Below are 17535 nucleotides of genomic sequence, written 5' to 3'. Positions count from 1 at the left end.
TTCTGTTTAGAAGCCTCTATTTCTCCTCTCCGGAGCGCACTTCTGCCGTACTACCAGATTTATACTCATCGAAGATGGCTTTCAAGGTCTACTGAATCTATGCTCAAGCGTTCAGGCACAGCGGCTAACACGGTACTTAGACGCTCACGGGCAAAGCTGCGGCTGCCCTGGACAAGGAGCTCATGAGCACCTGTGCCTTTTCCATCGACCAGCTCATGGAGCTCGCCGGACTTTCAGTGTCCCAAGTTGGTAAGTCGGCCGGCATTCGGTCCACTGCTTGACTGCCCTCCCGACGCTTGCTCGGTCTCATTCCCTGACGATGGGCTGGCCGCGTGACGGTGGTCCCGGTTCCCGTCTAAGCAATATCCCTCGCCCAGCCCAGCACTTCATCATCTTCAACTTTCCCCAATACAACTCGGCTGACAGCAGTCAGTCTACCGCGTTCATCCCCCTAACAAAGGCCGCAGAGTCCTCGTAGCCTGCGGCCCGGGCAACAATGGTAAGTGATCTCGCTCCGGCCCGAAAACAGCTTGACCGCTTACACAGCGGATGTAGGCGGCGATGGCCTTGTTGCGGCAAGACACCTTCGTCATTATGGATATGAACCATCGATCTATTATCCCAAGCGCAGCAAATATGAACTGTACCAGGTATGCTTGTTTACGTTGAACCTTTCTCGTTTCCAGGCGCTTCAGTGAGATGCACTTTTCGTCATTTCCTCGGTCATTTTGGTGGTTTGAGCGGAGTCATCATTAGTGTCGTGTACCCCATATCTATCCTCTAGGTTGTTGATACAGTTGCCTGCCGGGGTTTCTCGTTTGCTCTGAGAGACCATCCGCAGCCAGTACAGTGGTCAAGTCTCGTCCCTCCCAGCGGCATCTTTCTTTCCTCCGTTCGCTGTCTTTGAAATCTAATGCAAATGCTGACTGTTGCCTTAGCGTCTAGCCAAGCAACTCGAGGATCTTAATGTTCCGTTCGTCGATGATTTCCCCAAGGCGCTGCAGGGAACCGACCACGTCGTTGACGCCATCTTCGGTAATTAGTCGCGAGTTCGAATGATCTGGTTTGTCCGAGGCTGATCGTTTTGATGTTGCACAGGTTTCAGTTTCTCCGGCGAAGTTCGCGAGCCTTTCCCGGCCGTCATCAAAGCCCTGGAGGAGACCAAGGTGCCAGTAACATCTGTCGACGCACCATCGTCGTGGAACATCGAAGAAGGTCCGCCGAAGTCTGGTCTCGGCAGCAGCTTCAACCCTGCGGTGCTCATCAGCCTCACTGCGCCGAAGCCACTGGTGAAGCACTTCAAAGGCCGGCACTTCATCGGTGGAAGGCCCGTACCCCCATGCAAGAACGCCACTAGGTTCCAAGGTGCCCTTCTAACGCTGGATGCAGGTTCGTTCCTCCCACGATTGCCAAGAAGTACGATTTCGACTTGCCGGAGTACCAGGGGATCGACCAGATCGTCGAGGTCGGTCCGAGCGGTGAGAAGCTCTAAGGCAGTACAGAATCTCGACGGAAGGGGTGGGCGAGCTGAGGTGGTCTGGTAAGCATTCCATGGGAGGAATTATGGTGCTTGTGCTGGTGCCAGTGCCAGTGCCAGTGCCACAAGTGTCATATAACCTGGCAGCCTCCGGAATGGCTGTTTGGACAGACGGGACTCGGGCAGAACCCCTCGTCCATCTCGCTGGCATCGATGACCTTGCCCACCGGGCACTTGAGGAGTGGCGGATGGTAGTGATGGCAAAACTTCACATAGACCAGGTACTCTTTCCCGCAGACAGGGCAGTCGGCAATGTACTCAGTGCACATTAAAAGCGGATATTACTGTTCAGCTGGTGTCAAAGGGACCTGGCGGGGGTGATGTTGGCGATGGGCGACGACGACGACGACTTGGCGGTGGTGTGGCCGGCATGGACATAGGTGCTCTGTATGTATATCGACCCCAAGAGCGAGAGACTGTTCATATCCGAATGTGGCTTGAGAAGGAAAAGAGTGTGGCTTCTCAGGCGCAGCAGAGGAGGGCAGTAGAGGGATATGAGGAGGGGTGTGGTGAGGGTGAGGCTGCTTCAGGGATATGTCAAAGGGCATTGGTCAGTTCGCCACCGCGGAGCACCAGGGGGGGACGGGACTGTCAGAGATGCCGCAAGTGCGAAGGTGACAATGGGGATCGGGGGATCAAGACGAGAAGATCCAGAAGAGATTGTGGCGAAAGCAGAGCATGGTGACACGTAGATTCGACAGGCTTATGGTCGGCCAGGTTTGGGACTTGTGGTTGTGCTTGCAGGGGTGCGGAGGGTGAAATCCATCCACGAGGAGGGAGTTTCCAGCAGCAAAGGAAGCCGCCATTTTTTGATTGCTCAGCACTGGCATTAATATTCCGGTACAGCGGTCTCAGTCTTCAGGGCACGCACGCACACACACACACACACAGAGCACACACATTTCCCACCCCAAAGGTGTGCGGTGCGGTGCGGTGCGTGCTTTGCTCGCTCGTTCCAGCCTCTTCGGATGGGTGGACTGGAGCACACACCTGGGCTTTTGGACTGGGACCCGGAGCATTTGCTCCTGCGACCATGCACCAATGGGCTGGGGCGGCAGGCGGCGCTTATTACAGCTTTTTTTTTTCTGCGCTGATAGTCCCCCGGAAAACGGGGTCGCTGTCTCTCACAGGGGCCGGCCGTTCTAGATTGGCCCGCCTGCCCAATTTGGTGGTGCTTTTTTGGAAATACAGATTCGAGGCCGCATCGACTCGTTTTTTGGGGGGGTTCAATGGTCCGTCTCTAATCGCATTCTGGGCTCTGTTTGCACCTAGATCTGCTTCGTAGGTTTTTCGTATGTCGATAACTCTAGCTGTAATCCACCCTCTAACAGGGGTGTTGTACCCATCCGCATCCCCATCCCATCCCCATCCTACTTGTACTACATATGCCAGTGTGAAAGATACCTACCTACCTACGTAGGTAGGTAGGGAGAAACGGGTACCGAAAACAGAGCGTAAACAGAGGACACTCGAGTCTCAGCTGTCTCTCTCCCTGCTTACCTAGGTAGCCTGGCCTTGCATAAAGACGTCCATTTCTGCGTCTGTCTGGGACATGCTTGCCAGGCTACTGCTGCTACTGTCTCTCGGCCCGCTAACATCCTGCCGGGCTGTCTTCCGGCCATGCGGGATTGGCTCATGATTCCACTTCTCAATTCCACGTCTCGAGTCGGGCAAAGGTTGAATGCATGTTTTAGATGTCGTCAATGAGAGGGGCCAGTTTCGGTCAGAAGATCTGGAAATGAATCGCAAGCCGGCAGCGACTGTTCCCATCCAGCCTCTGCTAGCTGATAACGTCCAACTTGGGTCTGTTCCTGTCATTGATTTTGTCTCGTGATAGTGTCTACTCTTACGGAGTAGGTACCTACTTTGATGGACGCACTTTTACGACGAGGCGCACCCCCACCGTACAAAGGGCCGTCTTGTGGCGCCGCCCGCCGCCGAGCCGCCTGTTAGGGCCTTTTTTTCGCATGGCATTCCTCGCGACCTGTGCTGGTTTGGGCATTTCCCGCCCGTGTTCACGGAGCCGCAAGGGGACTAGCCCTGGGCATCGTGGGTATGTCTTCCAGCAAAAGGCTTCTTGTCATGTCCACCGGGACCACAAACCTAGTGGACATAACTATTCCCGCCGTGGCTCTCAGACTAGCAGATGAGATGCATCCAGTCCAGCCTGGGTGGGGGGGGGGGGATTTTCTGTTGGCAGGCTTCCTGGGCGCGCCTGCCTCCCCGCCAAAAACCCACCATCGCCGTGCCCCCAGTCAACAAAAATGCAAAAAATTACCCCACCATGGGATTCCTCTTCGGTCCAAAAACATCGACCTTGCCGGGCCATTGGCCAACTGGCTTTCGGCTTGCTTCGTGTCTTCATGGACAAAGAGGAAGCTTGGGAAGCCACTGGAACGGCCTGTTCCTCTGTCCAGTCTCTGCACCTTGTCATCCCGGACATTTGTCTCCGATTGAGGGCCAGAGAGTCATCCAGATATGCGATTCCGGCATCAAGAAGAACCCCACCATCACCAGTGTCAACCGTTGCGTCCCACAAAATACAACGAGATGGAAGCTCGACGACTTTTGGGATTCACGCATGCACGCACTTTGACTCCGTGCCTCCCTCGCTCACTCTCGCACGCACCCATCCTGTGGAAATATCTCCGACATGACATCCCGAACCTTGATTGCACGGTCCGGTTGTCTCCACTGGCCTCAATGTCATTAGTGCAACGGGGCTACCCAACTGGCGGCGTGCATACAAGTACTTGTACGTACATGCGGCAGGACCAGAGCCAGGATTGCTGCCCGGCGATGGAGCCCTTTCTTCTCTTACGTACAGGAGAAGGGCGCCTCAAAATCTACCACTTTGAGGCTAGGTGCTTCCTCCCTACTCCTCCTTACGTACATCTCGCTTCTTACCCCCGGCGGTGAACCAACCCGACGGCGACACCCCGGTTTCGATACATGGTGGAGACCCAAAGAACTGCCCCATTTCTGCTTAGACCGGACCTTTCACTCCCTCGACCGGCGGCTTCCAATGCTTCTCGACGGCTTCGCACTGCAGAAGAAGCCTGTCGCTGGTAACCAACGGCCTTGATGCCGAACTACCAATCACAATGCCGTATTGGCAAGTCGCGATAGTTATTCATCATGCCAGCGTTGCAGTCTGTCCATTCTTCGGGCAGTGATTGTGCCGCAGAGATCCCTGATACCGACTGCACTCGTGGTCTTCACCAATCCAATGGCAGCCCGGAGTCCGCGAGATCGCCATTGATAGACACCTTGGCCTGTTCTCGCGAACATGTGTCCTAGTCCAATGAACGTACCAGATCTTCCTAAACGCCATATTACACATCGGCGGACACCTGACCTGCAGTCGCCGTTGGTCACCGAGGTTGTCCGAGTGCAACATCCGCGGGGCAGGGCAAAGGCATCATGCTCCCAAATAGAACCTTTCGGCCATCTAGATGTTCTTGGGAAAGGCAATCGCCATATCATTGACCCTCGAGACGGCCCGAGAGGGGGGCGAAAGGATTTTGATAGCTCCTGTGCCACACCAGGTCCGACAGGACGGGACGAACCTGTCAGGGTAGACTTGCCGGCATCCCGAGCCGTGGCTTGTTCGGCCTAACTGTGGCTAAGTACCTGGGCCATCCTTGTTCGATGTTCGAGGCACGCGTGCTGGCGGGTTTCGATCCCCACAGCCAGAGGCGACTTTGCCTTCTGCATGGCATGTGAAACTGCACTGAATGCCGAGATTGGCCACCCGCGCAAAATGCGACGCCATCTGAGGAATGTGAACGACACCTCGCTTCACTGACAAATTCATTTGATATCACGGTTGAGTCAATATTGCATCAAAAGACAACTGCAAAAGAGGAGCGTTGTTCTGCGTCTTACCGCATGACGTCAAGTCGGGATGTAAAAACGTGCCAACCAGGTCCGTGACGGAGGTTAGACGGCAGCCTGACATGCCGTAAACGCACCTATGATGCCCTCTGACGTTGACGTTCCTGGAGATCGCGGCGCCATGCAGATCTGGTCCAGATCCCCATCGACATTGTGAAGAATGCCATTCCGCGGCAGCGAATGGGCCCTTGTTAGAGGATGATCATCGGGGAACATGCCCTCTTCAGACCATCCAAGCGATTCTCGCCACTGTGGCTCGGGCACGGCCGCGCCGGGGAACCCTTTGTGCCCGCGACGCGCGGGGGGGAGTTGACACCCCAAGGAAAAATCCGATTGGCGACGGACATCTTGTATCTCCCGACGTCCAAACGCAGACCAACGACGGCCGCGAGTGGCCGAATCCTCAGCCGCAGTGGTGGAATTTGTTCTTGTTTTCATGATTTGCTCAAGATCCTTTATTATCTGCATGGCCCTTTTGGTGACTCCGAGGGTCGTCGTACATACGCATCACCAAGCTGACAGGTCGCTACGCGAAATTTCGCCACAATACCCTAGGAATCCTGATTCCTGTTCCCCGTTCCACCTGACATTGTAGATCTCAGCCCCATCTGATAATATCAGTTGATACCAAGTTTTTTGGGATATTCAGCTCGGCACTCCGCTTTTGGGGGCTCGACAGACTTGCTAGAGTACAAGTCCAGAAGCATCTGATAATTTGGCAAAGTCCGGATTTCGCTATTTCCCATGCTCGTGTTTGCAATTGCTCAGTCTTTCCTAGAAAACGAGTGGATCTGGCGGGCCTCCACTAGCCAGATGTCGAGCCCACAAAGACAACTAACACCGCAGTATAAGCTGCGGTGGCTGTGAGAACATCCTTGCCGGTACTGTCGCTCGCTCCAAATGCCAGCACAAAGCCAAAGAGGACGACAGATATCGAAGTTGTGACAAGACTCGTGTTGACTCCCTCAAATTTGGACATCACCGCCGTCGGAACAATCAAGGCGATTCCTCCAAAAGCGCCATGACAAATCTCGAGGCGAATGCATGCTTCTTCTTCATCTCGGCCTTGCTCAGATTTAGTCCCTTCTTTCCCATCACGATCACACGCGAGGCTGCTAAAGAATGGACAGTCTGAGCCTATCCCGTGCTCAACGTATGATCAGCAGAAGGCATCTTGAAGAGGATTTGAGGCATTCAACACACCTTGCTTTTGCCCCAAAACTCCCACTTCAAAATTTCAAGGCCCAGCTTGACCCAGATGTTCAGCCGGCTTCCTCTGCCGGACCCACCTCGAAGGACAACGAGGTCATTCTCATTCTTCGGCTCCCAGCACTCCAGTGATTCTTTCAGGGGCTGAGATTTGGTTGCAATGTCTGTCAGGTCACCTCGCAGCCGCTCCAGGTCGTTTGGGTCCGGAGGTTCCAAGTTCCTTAGGCGCGCCAAATCGATCAAAGCTGCATCTGTGTGTGCTTTAGATTTCAATAAGTATTCAAGGTACAGGGAGATCAACGGACTATATTATTTGAGTGCTCCTTTTATCTTAAGCCAGGTGTGTTTCCGATGGGTGTCCCGTCCCTCAATGTCGCCTTGTTGCTCCTCGCGGTTGGGTTCTCCCCGAACATGCGACATGTACCAGTCATTTGGTGCCTCTGTGTTCTGAGAGCGAATCGGACAAAGCTGCTTCAGCTCGTTGCTCAGCTTGTTGATATCATCCTGGAGCAGCAGGAGGCTGAGTATGTTGAGTTCGTCAAAGCGCCGTACAATTGTTACGTCCTCATTTGCAGCCATGCTGACAGCGGCTGACATCATGGGTTCAGGATCACAGTGATCGTCTCTAGGAGGACCTAATGGCATCGTAGGTTGCGCCATTGCTCGTGCACCCCAAATCTCAAAGAGTGATGCTAGGGCCGACAAGTACGCATGTCTTTTGATATTCGGAGATTGATGATATTTATCCCGCATTTTGACGGCGGGGGTTTGGTCAGGTAACAATGCAGGCTGGGAGTGGTTTAGCTCAGCCTGATGAGACGGCTGCATGACACTGTGCTGCAGGAGGTTGGGCAGAAATGACTCAGGAGGCGATAAGGGTTCATGAGCAGAAAACTTTTCCAAATCAATCGACAAACTGCACACCTGTGTGTTTCGGGCGTCGCTCCAAGATATCTGGATTCCAAAGCTCATAGCACATTCATGTTCCACTCTTAAATTCACACAACTACAAATATTGTCGAATACTGTCATGGACACATTAACGGCATTGTCGGTGGCGGCCAGTTTGGTTCAAACTATCCACCCATTGTTGGCACTTGTCTCATCGCAACGCAGCTTATATCCCAGGCATCACGAAGACGAATCTGTTTTTCTAGGTCAACTCGATCTCTTGAATGAACTTCTTCAAGAATTGGATCACGCGACAGAGGGTGATTTGTACCAATCCGTAGCTGCTCAACTGAGGGGGACCGTGAAACGGGTCCATCAATTGAGAAAGCGGAATGGATTTTGGGCAAGACTACACAGATCCTCCCCGGATAGTCCAGTTATGGCAAACCAGGTTGAAGTGCTACAAACATTGACCTCTAGTCTGCGTGAAATTCAGGATAGAATAGTGTAAGTCACTCGGCTTGCCATCATCGTGCGTACTAGCTCGAGTACTCACCAAGCGCAGCAAAAATCAGATATCTGCTCAACGGGAGAGCCTTGGAGATACGATCAAGAGCTCTCCAGATTTTCAAAGACTCGAACCTCATGAGAAAGCATCAGTACTTGCATTGCTCAAGCGCTTCCGTGACAGCCACGATGACGAAGAGCTCCTGCGCTACTACAAAGCGGTCATGCGCTTCATCACTGGTTCGAGGGCCTCCGTACTAGAAGAGCCTCAAGTTCTCCTGGCAGTGACTGGGTCGCAAATCGCAGAGGTAGATTTATGGAGAGGAGTTGATGATACAATCCTCGGGTTGCTCCAGTACAGAGTTATCTCGGACAGAAGAGACATGATTGCAGACCCCTACAGCTCGTCATGCGAGTGGGCTTTTCAGTACCCCACCGGGCATGAGACACACGCAAGTCTCTCCGAGTGGCTCACATGCGGATCAGGGATCTTTCTACTCTTAGGGAATGAAGCATCGGGCAAGTCAACAATCATGAAGTACATCTTGAGACACGAGCGAACACGGCAGTGCCTCAAGCAGTGGGCCGGAACCGACAAGTTATTGACTGCGCCGTTTTTCTTTTGGTGCCATGGAACTGAACTAGAGAGGGCTGAGGAGGGACTGCTGCGTTCTCTGCTCTACAGCGTCTTGCTCCAGGATACCAGGTTGGCACCTATTATCTTTCCATCGGAATGGACCACGTTATATTCATCGATGTCGAGCGGGAATGACTCATCAGACCCAGGCTTCGGACCGTGGAAGATAGAAGGACTCAGACGCGCTTTTCAACAACTTATCCGACAAGACCAAATACCGCTCAAATTGTTCTTTCTCATCGATGGCATAGATGAATATGATTCGGTATCTGACATAGAGAGATTTCCTGATTTCATCAAGTTTTTATCTGTCGAGCTTGCAGCGTCGAAGAACACGAAAGCTCTCCTCTCAAGTCGGCCCCTGGAAGATCTTAAGCAGCTGAAGGCGGAGGCAAGCTTGATTCTGCACCAACTGAACCATAACGACATTGAACTATATGCCCGAGAGGCTCTTGAAAGAGATGAAAACTATCGAGCGATAAGGGAGTTGAACCCCGAGAGGTCAGAAGAGGTTCTTAGGTACATTGCTAGAGGATCGGATGGAAGTTTTCTAAGGGCCAAACTTGCCGTCCAGATTATAACGCAGAAACTTGAAGCAGGTGGTGAGCCGTGGGAAACCGAATACAACCTTCTCGGACCAGCTTCCCAAGAATGGTATCGCGTTATCTGGTCAACGCTGGACAGGTTCACAAAGTCTTATGCGTCTCAGATCTTGCAAATCTTACTGGTTGGAACTGACCAGAGATATGGTGGACCAAATTTCAAAGACTCGATGACCCTCATCGACCTTGCGCTGGCTGTGGGTGATCCCAATACGACAATTGAAGCAAGTATTAGGCCGTGGAATCTTGGACAGTTCCAAATCAAGTGCGACCAGATCGCCAGTTCGTTCACGAAGAAATGGCCGGGGTTTATCAATGTTGATCAAACTGCGGGTCACAAGGGATGGAATGCGGCATCACGTATCCAGTATTGCCACCGGTCTGTGCCCGAGTTTCTTGCGCAAGAAGAGACCCGAAGGCTCCTTCTCGATGCTACGAAAGGCCTGGAGTATGATTTCACTCCCAGGATAGCCCACTTGAAGTCGGTCGTGCAGCACTTGAAAGTTCTTCCCAGTCCACTACCAAAGGAGCCAGCGAGATGCCTATGGAATCTGGCGACACAGGGGCTTCTGGCAGCTAAGCAGATCGACCAGAGCGACGAGGCCAAAAAGGAAACCTATACGAGGCTACTTTCAGAGTTGGACCGTACAATGGAGCACCATCATATTGCTCTGCAGAGAGGGCCGGACGGGAAATTTCTGGAATCAAGACTACAAGATCCCCACGGGCTCGTAGCACTCCGCGATCGAGGGCTAGACGCAAGGCGGGTAGCCAAAATGCACTGGTCAAACTTTCACTTTGATCCCAAGTGCTCTCATGACCGGTTCTGGAATGACTCATTTCTTTCGCTTACTATTCAGTTTGGACTGAATAATTACGTCAAGAAGGCTCTCGACCAGGGAAGCAAAATCTCCCAGAGAAAGCGAGGACGGCCACTGCTGAGCTACGCGTTGTGCCCTCTACCAGTCGCACCGTATGGCCTTATCACGCAAGCCATGGTCGAAATTTTGTTGGAACATGGCGGCAGTCCGAACCAGAAATTTGTGAACACTTGTTGTGAGGATGCTTTGATCTGGCAATGGGAGACATTCGTGGATGACAATGCCAGATCAATCACTGGAGCATGGGCAGAGTCGCAGCGCGTGGCCGACGCCCGGGCAGAGGTCATCCTGTTATTGATAGAAAAGGGTGCAGATCTCTCCGCTGAAATCAAAACAGCTAGAGGACAAAGCCTGCCAGCTAGGAGGGTGATTTTGGATTCCTTGAGGGCTTGGGCATCTCCAGATGTTTATAACGCGTTGAAGGAGTCGGTGGAGAAGGCCGAGAACTCTTCAAGAAAAAAAGGAGGAACAATCTGGCGATTACGCAAGTAGCTCGACTCGCGCACTGAAGTCTTTTTTCAACCCATCATTTTTCAATCCAGCGTCATTCAAAAGGTGGTGGAGTTTACTATGAAGCGGATGTCCAGGATGTTCAATGTTGACTTGCAGCAACTCTCAACTAGATAAGAACCGACGCCTGACTCTTCATTCACACTTAGAATTTAGCTTGATTTTGTTTTCAAATATAAAACTTGTTGGGTTTACAATTATCACGATCTTTGTAAATGGCTCTTTCCAGATCATAATTACGTTGGGAATGACTCACGAAAATAACACCCCGAAGCGACTTAATACAGTATGTGCTAAAGTTCTTGTAGGGATGAACAACAAGACGTTCTCTTTATTGATACACAATTTCATGTCATGATCTCGTCACAAGATAGCTAGCTCGTATATTTGTCCGTTGAGTCGACCTTGGAACGACCCAGCCTACCATAAGCACGGAATGTTCGCGGCACGGTAATCACTGATCGACAGAACCATTCTGACCTGACTCCACACAATGGCTATTTTGGACTCTGAGATGCACCAAATTCCGGTCCATGTGGAACACGTGAACGGGTGCTGACGAGACGCGCAATGTGACGGGGTTTCGGCAGCCTGCCAAGGCGTTGCATTGGCCGCGTACTGGGTCGTGATTGACCTCGAGTCTGATGTAAACTCCGGATCCGAGCCTGTCTTCACTAAGCCGCCATGTGTCTCTCAGATTATAACTACCATCCCGAGACCCTCGTCATTGCCGACTTTGTCACCTTGTCACCAACAGCCGACTTCACCTTGATCCAGCGACGAGGGATTTTCACAACATGTTAGGGCTACTCCGCACCCTCGCCGTCTCGGCTGCTCTGGTGGTATGCGCCGCTGGCCAAAAGTCTGCCGGATGCGGACGGAACCTTCCGGACGGGCAGCAGAACGGAGGACGATATAACGCTACTGTCGGAGGGAGACGTTTTCTGGTCAATGTCCCTGACGACTACAACAAAGACACGCCGTCGCCGCTCATTCTAGCATTTCACGGCGGCGGCGGCAGCCCAGAGAACCACATCACGGTCGACCAGCTCACGCTGCAAGTCAAAAGCGACTATCCGGACCTGTCCATGGACATTGACGACATTTTTTACGTCTATCCCGCGGGGAGCAGCAAAGCGGGATGCGAACAGAAGAACACCTGTGACAAGGTCGGCTTGCCACCTCTTTCTGAACGAGGACCCCCACATATTGACTGGAAGAATAGCTGTACTGGTCCGTCGATCCAGACATCACGGCCGATGATATTGGATTCGTCAACAGTGTCCTGGACTCGCTTGAGGATACGTACTGCCTCGATATGAATCGGCTCTACGCAGAGGGGAAGTCTCAGGGCGGAGGCCTGGTCAACAAGCTTGCCTGCGACTCGGGGGTTTCGAAAAGAGTTGCCGCATTCTCGCCCGTCAGCGGCGCCTACTACACGGCTGTGGACGACTGCGAGCCACCTTTCGAGTTCGACCTCAACCCCTTCTGCTCACCCGGCAGGGATAACGTCCCCATTTTTGCGTTCCACGGCAAGAAGGACACGACGATCCCTTTTGACGGCGCGTCGAAGAGGAATCGCTGTCTCCCTCGTATCCCGCACTGGGCCGATCAGTGGGCGGCGCGGGACCGTCTCTCCACGAGCCCCGAGAAGAGCGAGTTGACCCCAACCACCAGCGTCTTCAAGTACGGCGGCGGGCTCGTGACGTTGATCGTCGACAACAATCTGGGCCATGTATGGCCTGCTACCGTCAAGAACGGGGACAATGATGGCAAGGTCGGGCCGTTTGACTTTACGCCGCTCATGTTGAGGTTCTTTGACAAGAAGACTCTGTCATAAACCACAGGTTAGGAACCTCGGTGACGCTGGAGGGCTTCAGTGATTGATTCTAGCGGGATCACGCGCCGCATCTCGCCTTGAATCGCTATGTGTACAGCATCCTGGTTTCATGATATTATGGTTGTACCCAACTGAGCAGGAGATGGCGACTTGATACGAAACTTACCTAGGGAGAATTTCTGAGCAATATATTGATAAAGATCACTGCCTACCGAGTATTACATTTGGTTGCTTTTGCTGGTATGCATATGATCCTTCTCAGACTACCTAGCTGCTTTCTGATTACTCTCCCCTCATTATGAACGACAGATCAACGACATGGATGTTGGAATGCACCTAGTTATTGCAAGAATATAAGGTCTCTCTACTCTAGAGACAGTACTAGTACAACTTTTACCAGTCATTGTCCCTGAGAAAGGTCCACACCTCAAGTTGCAGACGACGGCCGCTGAGCAAGGCGCGCCGCAGCTGGCCCTGGCTTTCTTGCTAGATGACATTGGATTCAGTCCGATATCGCTAACACGAGAGAGATCCCACTATCTGAACATCAGTCCTTTTGAACGCAGTACAAGGGCGTTTCGGGTCAACCTACGCAACTATAAACGGCGAAATACGGTGTCCAACTACCAAGACCCTCGTAGAATCATCGAGCTCATCCAGGTTGTCGCACTGCTCTCTTGACATGGCACATTCTCTCGTGACCAGCATATCCAGCGTGTCAACTGCTTCCGCGAGCGCCGTCAGAGGTATGGCAATGAAAATAATAATTTGATTCACGCTGACAAGGCGGCACTGCCATTGCAGACCATGCCCGTTCCATTGCTTAAACTTGGAGTCTTTGAAAAAGCTACAGATTCCAACCAAGGCTGTGCGATTCTTCTGATTAGAAATGTTAGCGAGAAGTATCGTTTCGGGCTATTATTTACATTAGAGCACGCACTACGATAAGCTCAACCTATAGTCGAGATGAATAGGCTCGATGCTTAAATACTGACAAAGCCACAAATATTAGGGTTTGCATCGCTGGCTGCCATCACTGGCACCTCAGAGGCGGACGTGTTCTCGACCATCACGGACACTCCACATTTGTCCCCAGAGTCTGAGTCCGAATCCTTCAGCTGGATCAGCCGAACTGAGTTCACCGGCTTGCTTGGGGGCGTGTTTGTTTCCCGTGCATCGTCCTTGATCTTGACCACCTTCGCCTGGTCTAGATCAGTTGGGATCGGGACTCCAGCCTCGATGCTGGGCCGGATGCGCTCCCGGTCGGCCCAAGGTTTCTGGGGAAGTCCACAATCCCTGACGACATGCCCTGGCACGCCACAATTGTAGCAGACAACTCCTCTTCGTGCCTGTGGACGGGACTGGATCGTCCGGGACGGTCCCTGATTGGAGGGCTGTCGGGCATGGGACCGCGGCTCAAATTGATAAGTGCGCCCTGACGGGCTTAAGTATTTTAGCTAGTCAAGCACCGCAGTGCATACCACCTTAGCTACATGCACAATACAGTTCCATACTATACAAGTTGAATAACCTTTCGGGTAGTTGAACTCTAGATTGCTTCTACGCAAGGCTATTCCTAGTTACCTATACGGACTGTTTTCGTCGAGTATTTGCTATGTAAAACTTGATAAGTGCAGCATTGCAACTGTTGGTTACTCAAGCGGACTGTACATCCACATTCTCCTGCCGATTTGGAGCTGCACATGATCTGATGTTTAAGATCCTGCAAATTCCGGCGCGCCAATGCAACTCGAGCATGTTGAGTGCCCCACGGATCGGTCATATCGAGCCCTTCCGGTTGGCCGCCAGCTGCCATCTCTGGTCCGAGACCGGCCGGACCGGCCCGGGAGCCACCGAGACGCGTTCCTTCAATTTTCACTACATCATATCATCCCAGCTGCCCCTCTTCTGCGTCTTTTTCTCTGTTCGCCTCTACACTTGACTTCTCTTCTCTCACCAAGAAAGCACTTCCAACAGAACCCATCAACAACCCTCATTAAGCCTGGTACGATGCTCACCGACAAGAGAGCCATGGCGCTTTTCGCAGCGGAGAAATCTGTTGATCAAGGTAACGTTATTTACAAGATAGCAACCGGGTGTTCGGCCGTTTCCGCTGGGCCGTGTGACTCCTGCTTTGCCTTCAATCTGCTTGATGAGCTTCACCTGCTCAAGAGCATGATGGAGGCAGCAAGGATACCACGCCAGCGCAGCGGCTCGATCTGAGAAATACCGGCACAACTTGATCTGGATAATACCAGCGAAAGGACCATGCTTCTTGACATATCCCACCCCCTCCCCTCTGTGCCCTAACTATGTAGCAACGGCACGGGCCAATTGTGTGCTGACCGATTGGTAGCACTCGTTGCTTCGGTCCGCCGCCAAGATGTCGACTGACAAGATCACCTTCCTTACCAACTGGTAGGCATGGCCACGAATGTCATCGTCTTCTAGATTTGGGCTCTAACATACCGCAGGCATGCCACCGCCTACCACGCACCCCTCTACCTGGCCCAGGCCAAGGGATACTTCAAGGATGAGGGCATCAAGGTTGCTCTCCTCGAGCCTAACGACCCTAGCGTGCGTCCCCAACCTCTGGTTGTCCTCTGCGAACCCACTGCTGACTCGGGGATCCCAGGATGTCACTGAGGTCATCGGCTCCGGCAAGGTCGACCTCGGCTTCAAGGCCATGATCCACACCCTCGCCGCCAAGGCCCGCGGTTTCCCGGTCACCTCGATCGGCAGCCTGCTCGACGAGCCCTTCACGGGCGTCGTCTACCTCAAGGACAGCGGCATCACGACCGACTTCCGCTCGCTCAAGGGCAAGCGCATCGGCTACGTCGGCGAGTTCGGCAAGATCCAGATTGACGAGCTGACGTCGCACTACGGCATGCAGCCGGGCGACTACACTGCCGTGCGCTGCGGCATGAACGTGTCCAAGGCCATCATCAACGGCGACATCGACGCCGGCATCGGCCTCGAGAACGTGCAGATGGTCGAGCTCGAGGAGTGGCTCGCGGCGCAGGGCCGGCCCCGATCCGACGTGCAGATGCTACGCATCGACGAGCTCGCCGAGCTCGGCTGCTGCTGCTTCTGCACCATCCTGTACATCGGCAACGACGCCTTTGTGCGGCAGAACCCGGACAAGGTACGCGCCTTCATGCGCGCCGTCAAGCGGGCCACCGACTTTGTGCTCGCCGAGCCGGCCGCGGCGTGGGCCGAGTTCGTCGACGCCAAGCCCGTGCTGGCGACGGAGCTGAACCGCAAGATGTTTGAGCGCAGCTTCGCCTACTTCAGCAAGGACCTCAAGAACGTGCGCCGCGACTGGGACAAGGTCACGCGGTACGGCAAGCGCCTCGGCGTGCTGGGCGAGGGGTTCGAGCCCAACTACACCAACGAGTTCCTCGAGTGGGCGCTCGAGGCCGACGCCGCGGACCCCGTGGGCGACCAGAAGCGCATGGTGCAGCTGCAGAAGGAGGTCGCTGCCGACGGCGGCTTCCGCAGACTTGCTGGCGCTTCTGCTCAGGCCAAGGTTTCTGCTTAAAGGGGGCAGAGGAGGAGATGGGGGACTGTTCTCGGGCAGGGCGCTGGCTCGTCCTTCATCGAGAGTGGTCGATCTACAGAGTGTGTGTCTTTTTGTTTTTAGTTTTTGTGCATCAGTCACTGGAATCTTCAACAGACGCCTGTGCTGAGAGTCTCAAATCAAACCCGGGTTGCTTTACAATCTTTTCGTGGTGCACTCATATCAGTCTTGGGAACGAGTATTTATTGATATGTGAGGGTGCTTTGTAAGTCGTAACAGGTATGCTTATGCTTTTGGGAGACTTGTGCTTTGGCCAGAGCGTATGATTAAAGGAGTGGAAGAAGGGAAAGGTCAGTTTGGAGTTGAATGAGTGACATCGATGCAAAGGGAACAGATCTAATCTGAGCTTCATGTTTCTCAGTCCTCGACATGACCCCGAGTCCACGACCCCCCGTGGAACTCAAACAACCTGTCCACCTCAGTCTCCCCATTGAGCAGGGTCGGCGTCGGCAAAGGTAGACCCGATGGCGAGGTTGTCGTACCAGATCTGCCGGAAGGGCTGGGTGCCCTTCATGCCCTTGTCGTCGTGCCAGCCGTTGGCGTACAGGCCGACGCGGAAGCTGAAGGTGCGGTCGTCGGCGATGGTCGTGGCGATGTTGTACTTCTCGAGGACCTTGGCGCCGTCGAACCAGATCTTGTAGAAGCCCGTGCTGTCGCTCGTCCACTTGGCCTGGACCTCGACGCGGTGGAACTCGCCGGCCGTGACGGTGGCGAGGGCCGGGTACTCGGTCGTGTGCTGGTCGCAGATGGTGCCGTACTTGACGCGGCTGTAGAGCTGGTTGCCGCGCAGCCAGATCATGGACGAGGGCATCCAGTCGTCGCAGCCGGAGCCGCTGAAGTCGGCGATCCACTGCGCGATGTTGTAGCCCTGGGCCGGGGAGAACTGCCAGTCCTGCGAGAGGCGGAAGGCGAAGCCGTAAAAGGCCGTGTCGCCGCGCCTGTAGCCGTAGTTGCGGACGACCTCGGAGTGGTACCGCTGCGTCCAGGACGGGTCGTAGGTCTGCGTGACCTTGATGGCCGAGCCGCCCTTGTAGACGACGTTGTCCACCTGCTGGATGGTGCCCAGGTGCTCGATGTTGTGGTCGTCCGTGTTGGCCGGGTAGGTGCCCGGGTTCTTCCAGGCGGGGGGGTCCGCCCTGACCGTGGCGGCCAGGACGGAGAGGACCGTGGCGGCGACGCCGAGGAAGGATGCGAGAACCATGGTGGGATATGAGAGGTTGCGTCTGGTTTCGGTCTGCTTGGGGGCAGGCTCCGGGTGGCTGATTTAGGTGGTGACGAGAGTGGTCTCCTATTGTTCATCTTGATAGACGAGCCGCCTCGATCTTTATATATATCCAGACCCAGCAGTCCTTTGGCCCGGAGTTGTGATCTTATTACACAATCGCAATCATTTGCACGCCTTTCCCCTTTCAATCTGCAAATACGAATGTCACATTGGAGCAGG

At 53.7% G+C, this 17535-nt stretch overlaps 6 protein-coding genes across 6 annotated transcripts; 4 read left to right on the top strand and 2 right to left on the bottom strand.

Moving 5' to 3' along the window:
• Nucleotides 1–74: 74 nt before the first annotated feature.
• On the top strand, nucleotides 75–1482 carry E0L32_007936 (uncharacterized protein; the record flags this gene model as incomplete). Its single annotated transcript, XM_031142735.1, has 7 exons — nucleotides 75–86; nucleotides 141–249; nucleotides 434–499; nucleotides 547–650; nucleotides 939–1035; nucleotides 1099–1389; nucleotides 1445–1482. 7 exons carry the CDS (start codon nucleotides 75–77, stop codon nucleotides 1480–1482), a joined length of 717 nt encoding a protein of 238 aa, XP_030992786.1.
• A 4757-nt stretch (nucleotides 1483–6239) lies between these two features.
• Nucleotides 6240–7396, bottom strand: E0L32_007935 (uncharacterized protein; the record flags this gene model as incomplete). The annotated part of the gene is made up of 3 exons (XM_031142734.1): nucleotides 6240–6581; nucleotides 6638–6947; nucleotides 7068–7396. 3 exons carry the CDS (start codon nucleotides 7394–7396, stop codon nucleotides 6240–6242), a joined length of 981 nt encoding a protein of 326 aa, XP_030992785.1.
• A 577-nt stretch (nucleotides 7397–7973) lies between these two features.
• E0L32_007934 (uncharacterized protein) lies at nucleotides 7974–10653 on the top strand (the record flags this gene model as incomplete). Its single annotated transcript, XM_031142733.1, has 2 exons — nucleotides 7974–8041; nucleotides 8100–10653. 2 exons carry the CDS (start codon nucleotides 7974–7976, stop codon nucleotides 10651–10653), a joined length of 2622 nt encoding a protein of 873 aa, XP_030992784.1.
• Nucleotides 10654–11468: 815 nt separating this feature from the next.
• On the top strand, nucleotides 11469–12511 carry E0L32_007933 (uncharacterized protein; the record flags this gene model as incomplete). The annotated part of the gene is made up of 2 exons (XM_031142732.1): nucleotides 11469–11840; nucleotides 11897–12511. 2 exons carry the CDS (start codon nucleotides 11469–11471, stop codon nucleotides 12509–12511), a joined length of 987 nt encoding a protein of 328 aa, XP_030992783.1.
• Nucleotides 12512–14894: 2383 nt separating this feature from the next.
• On the top strand, nucleotides 14895–16052 carry E0L32_007932 (uncharacterized protein; the record flags this gene model as incomplete). The annotated part of the gene is made up of 3 exons (XM_031142730.1): nucleotides 14895–14929; nucleotides 14986–15088; nucleotides 15147–16052. The coding sequence occupies 3 exons, from the start codon at nucleotides 14895–14897 to the stop codon at nucleotides 16050–16052; spliced, it is 1044 nt and encodes a 347-aa protein (XP_030992782.1).
• Nucleotides 16053–16509: 457 nt separating this feature from the next.
• On the bottom strand, nucleotides 16510–17292 carry E0L32_007931 (uncharacterized protein; the record flags this gene model as incomplete). The annotated part of the gene is made up of 1 exon (XM_031142729.1): nucleotides 16510–17292. One exon carries the CDS (start codon nucleotides 17290–17292, stop codon nucleotides 16510–16512), a length of 783 nt encoding a protein of 260 aa, XP_030992781.1.
• Between the last annotated feature and the right edge of the window lie 243 nt (nucleotides 17293–17535).

Source organism: Thyridium curvatum (genome assembly GCF_004353045.1).
Source record: "Thyridium curvatum strain D216 chromosome Unknown NODE_50_length_306471_cov_79.392670, whole genome shotgun sequence".
Taxonomy (NCBI): Eukaryota; Fungi; Ascomycota; class Sordariomycetes; order Thyridiales; family Thyridiaceae; genus Thyridium; species Thyridium curvatum.
The sequence above is the reverse complement of the archived record's forward strand: the minus strand, read 5'-3'. Positions and strand labels throughout refer to the sequence as shown.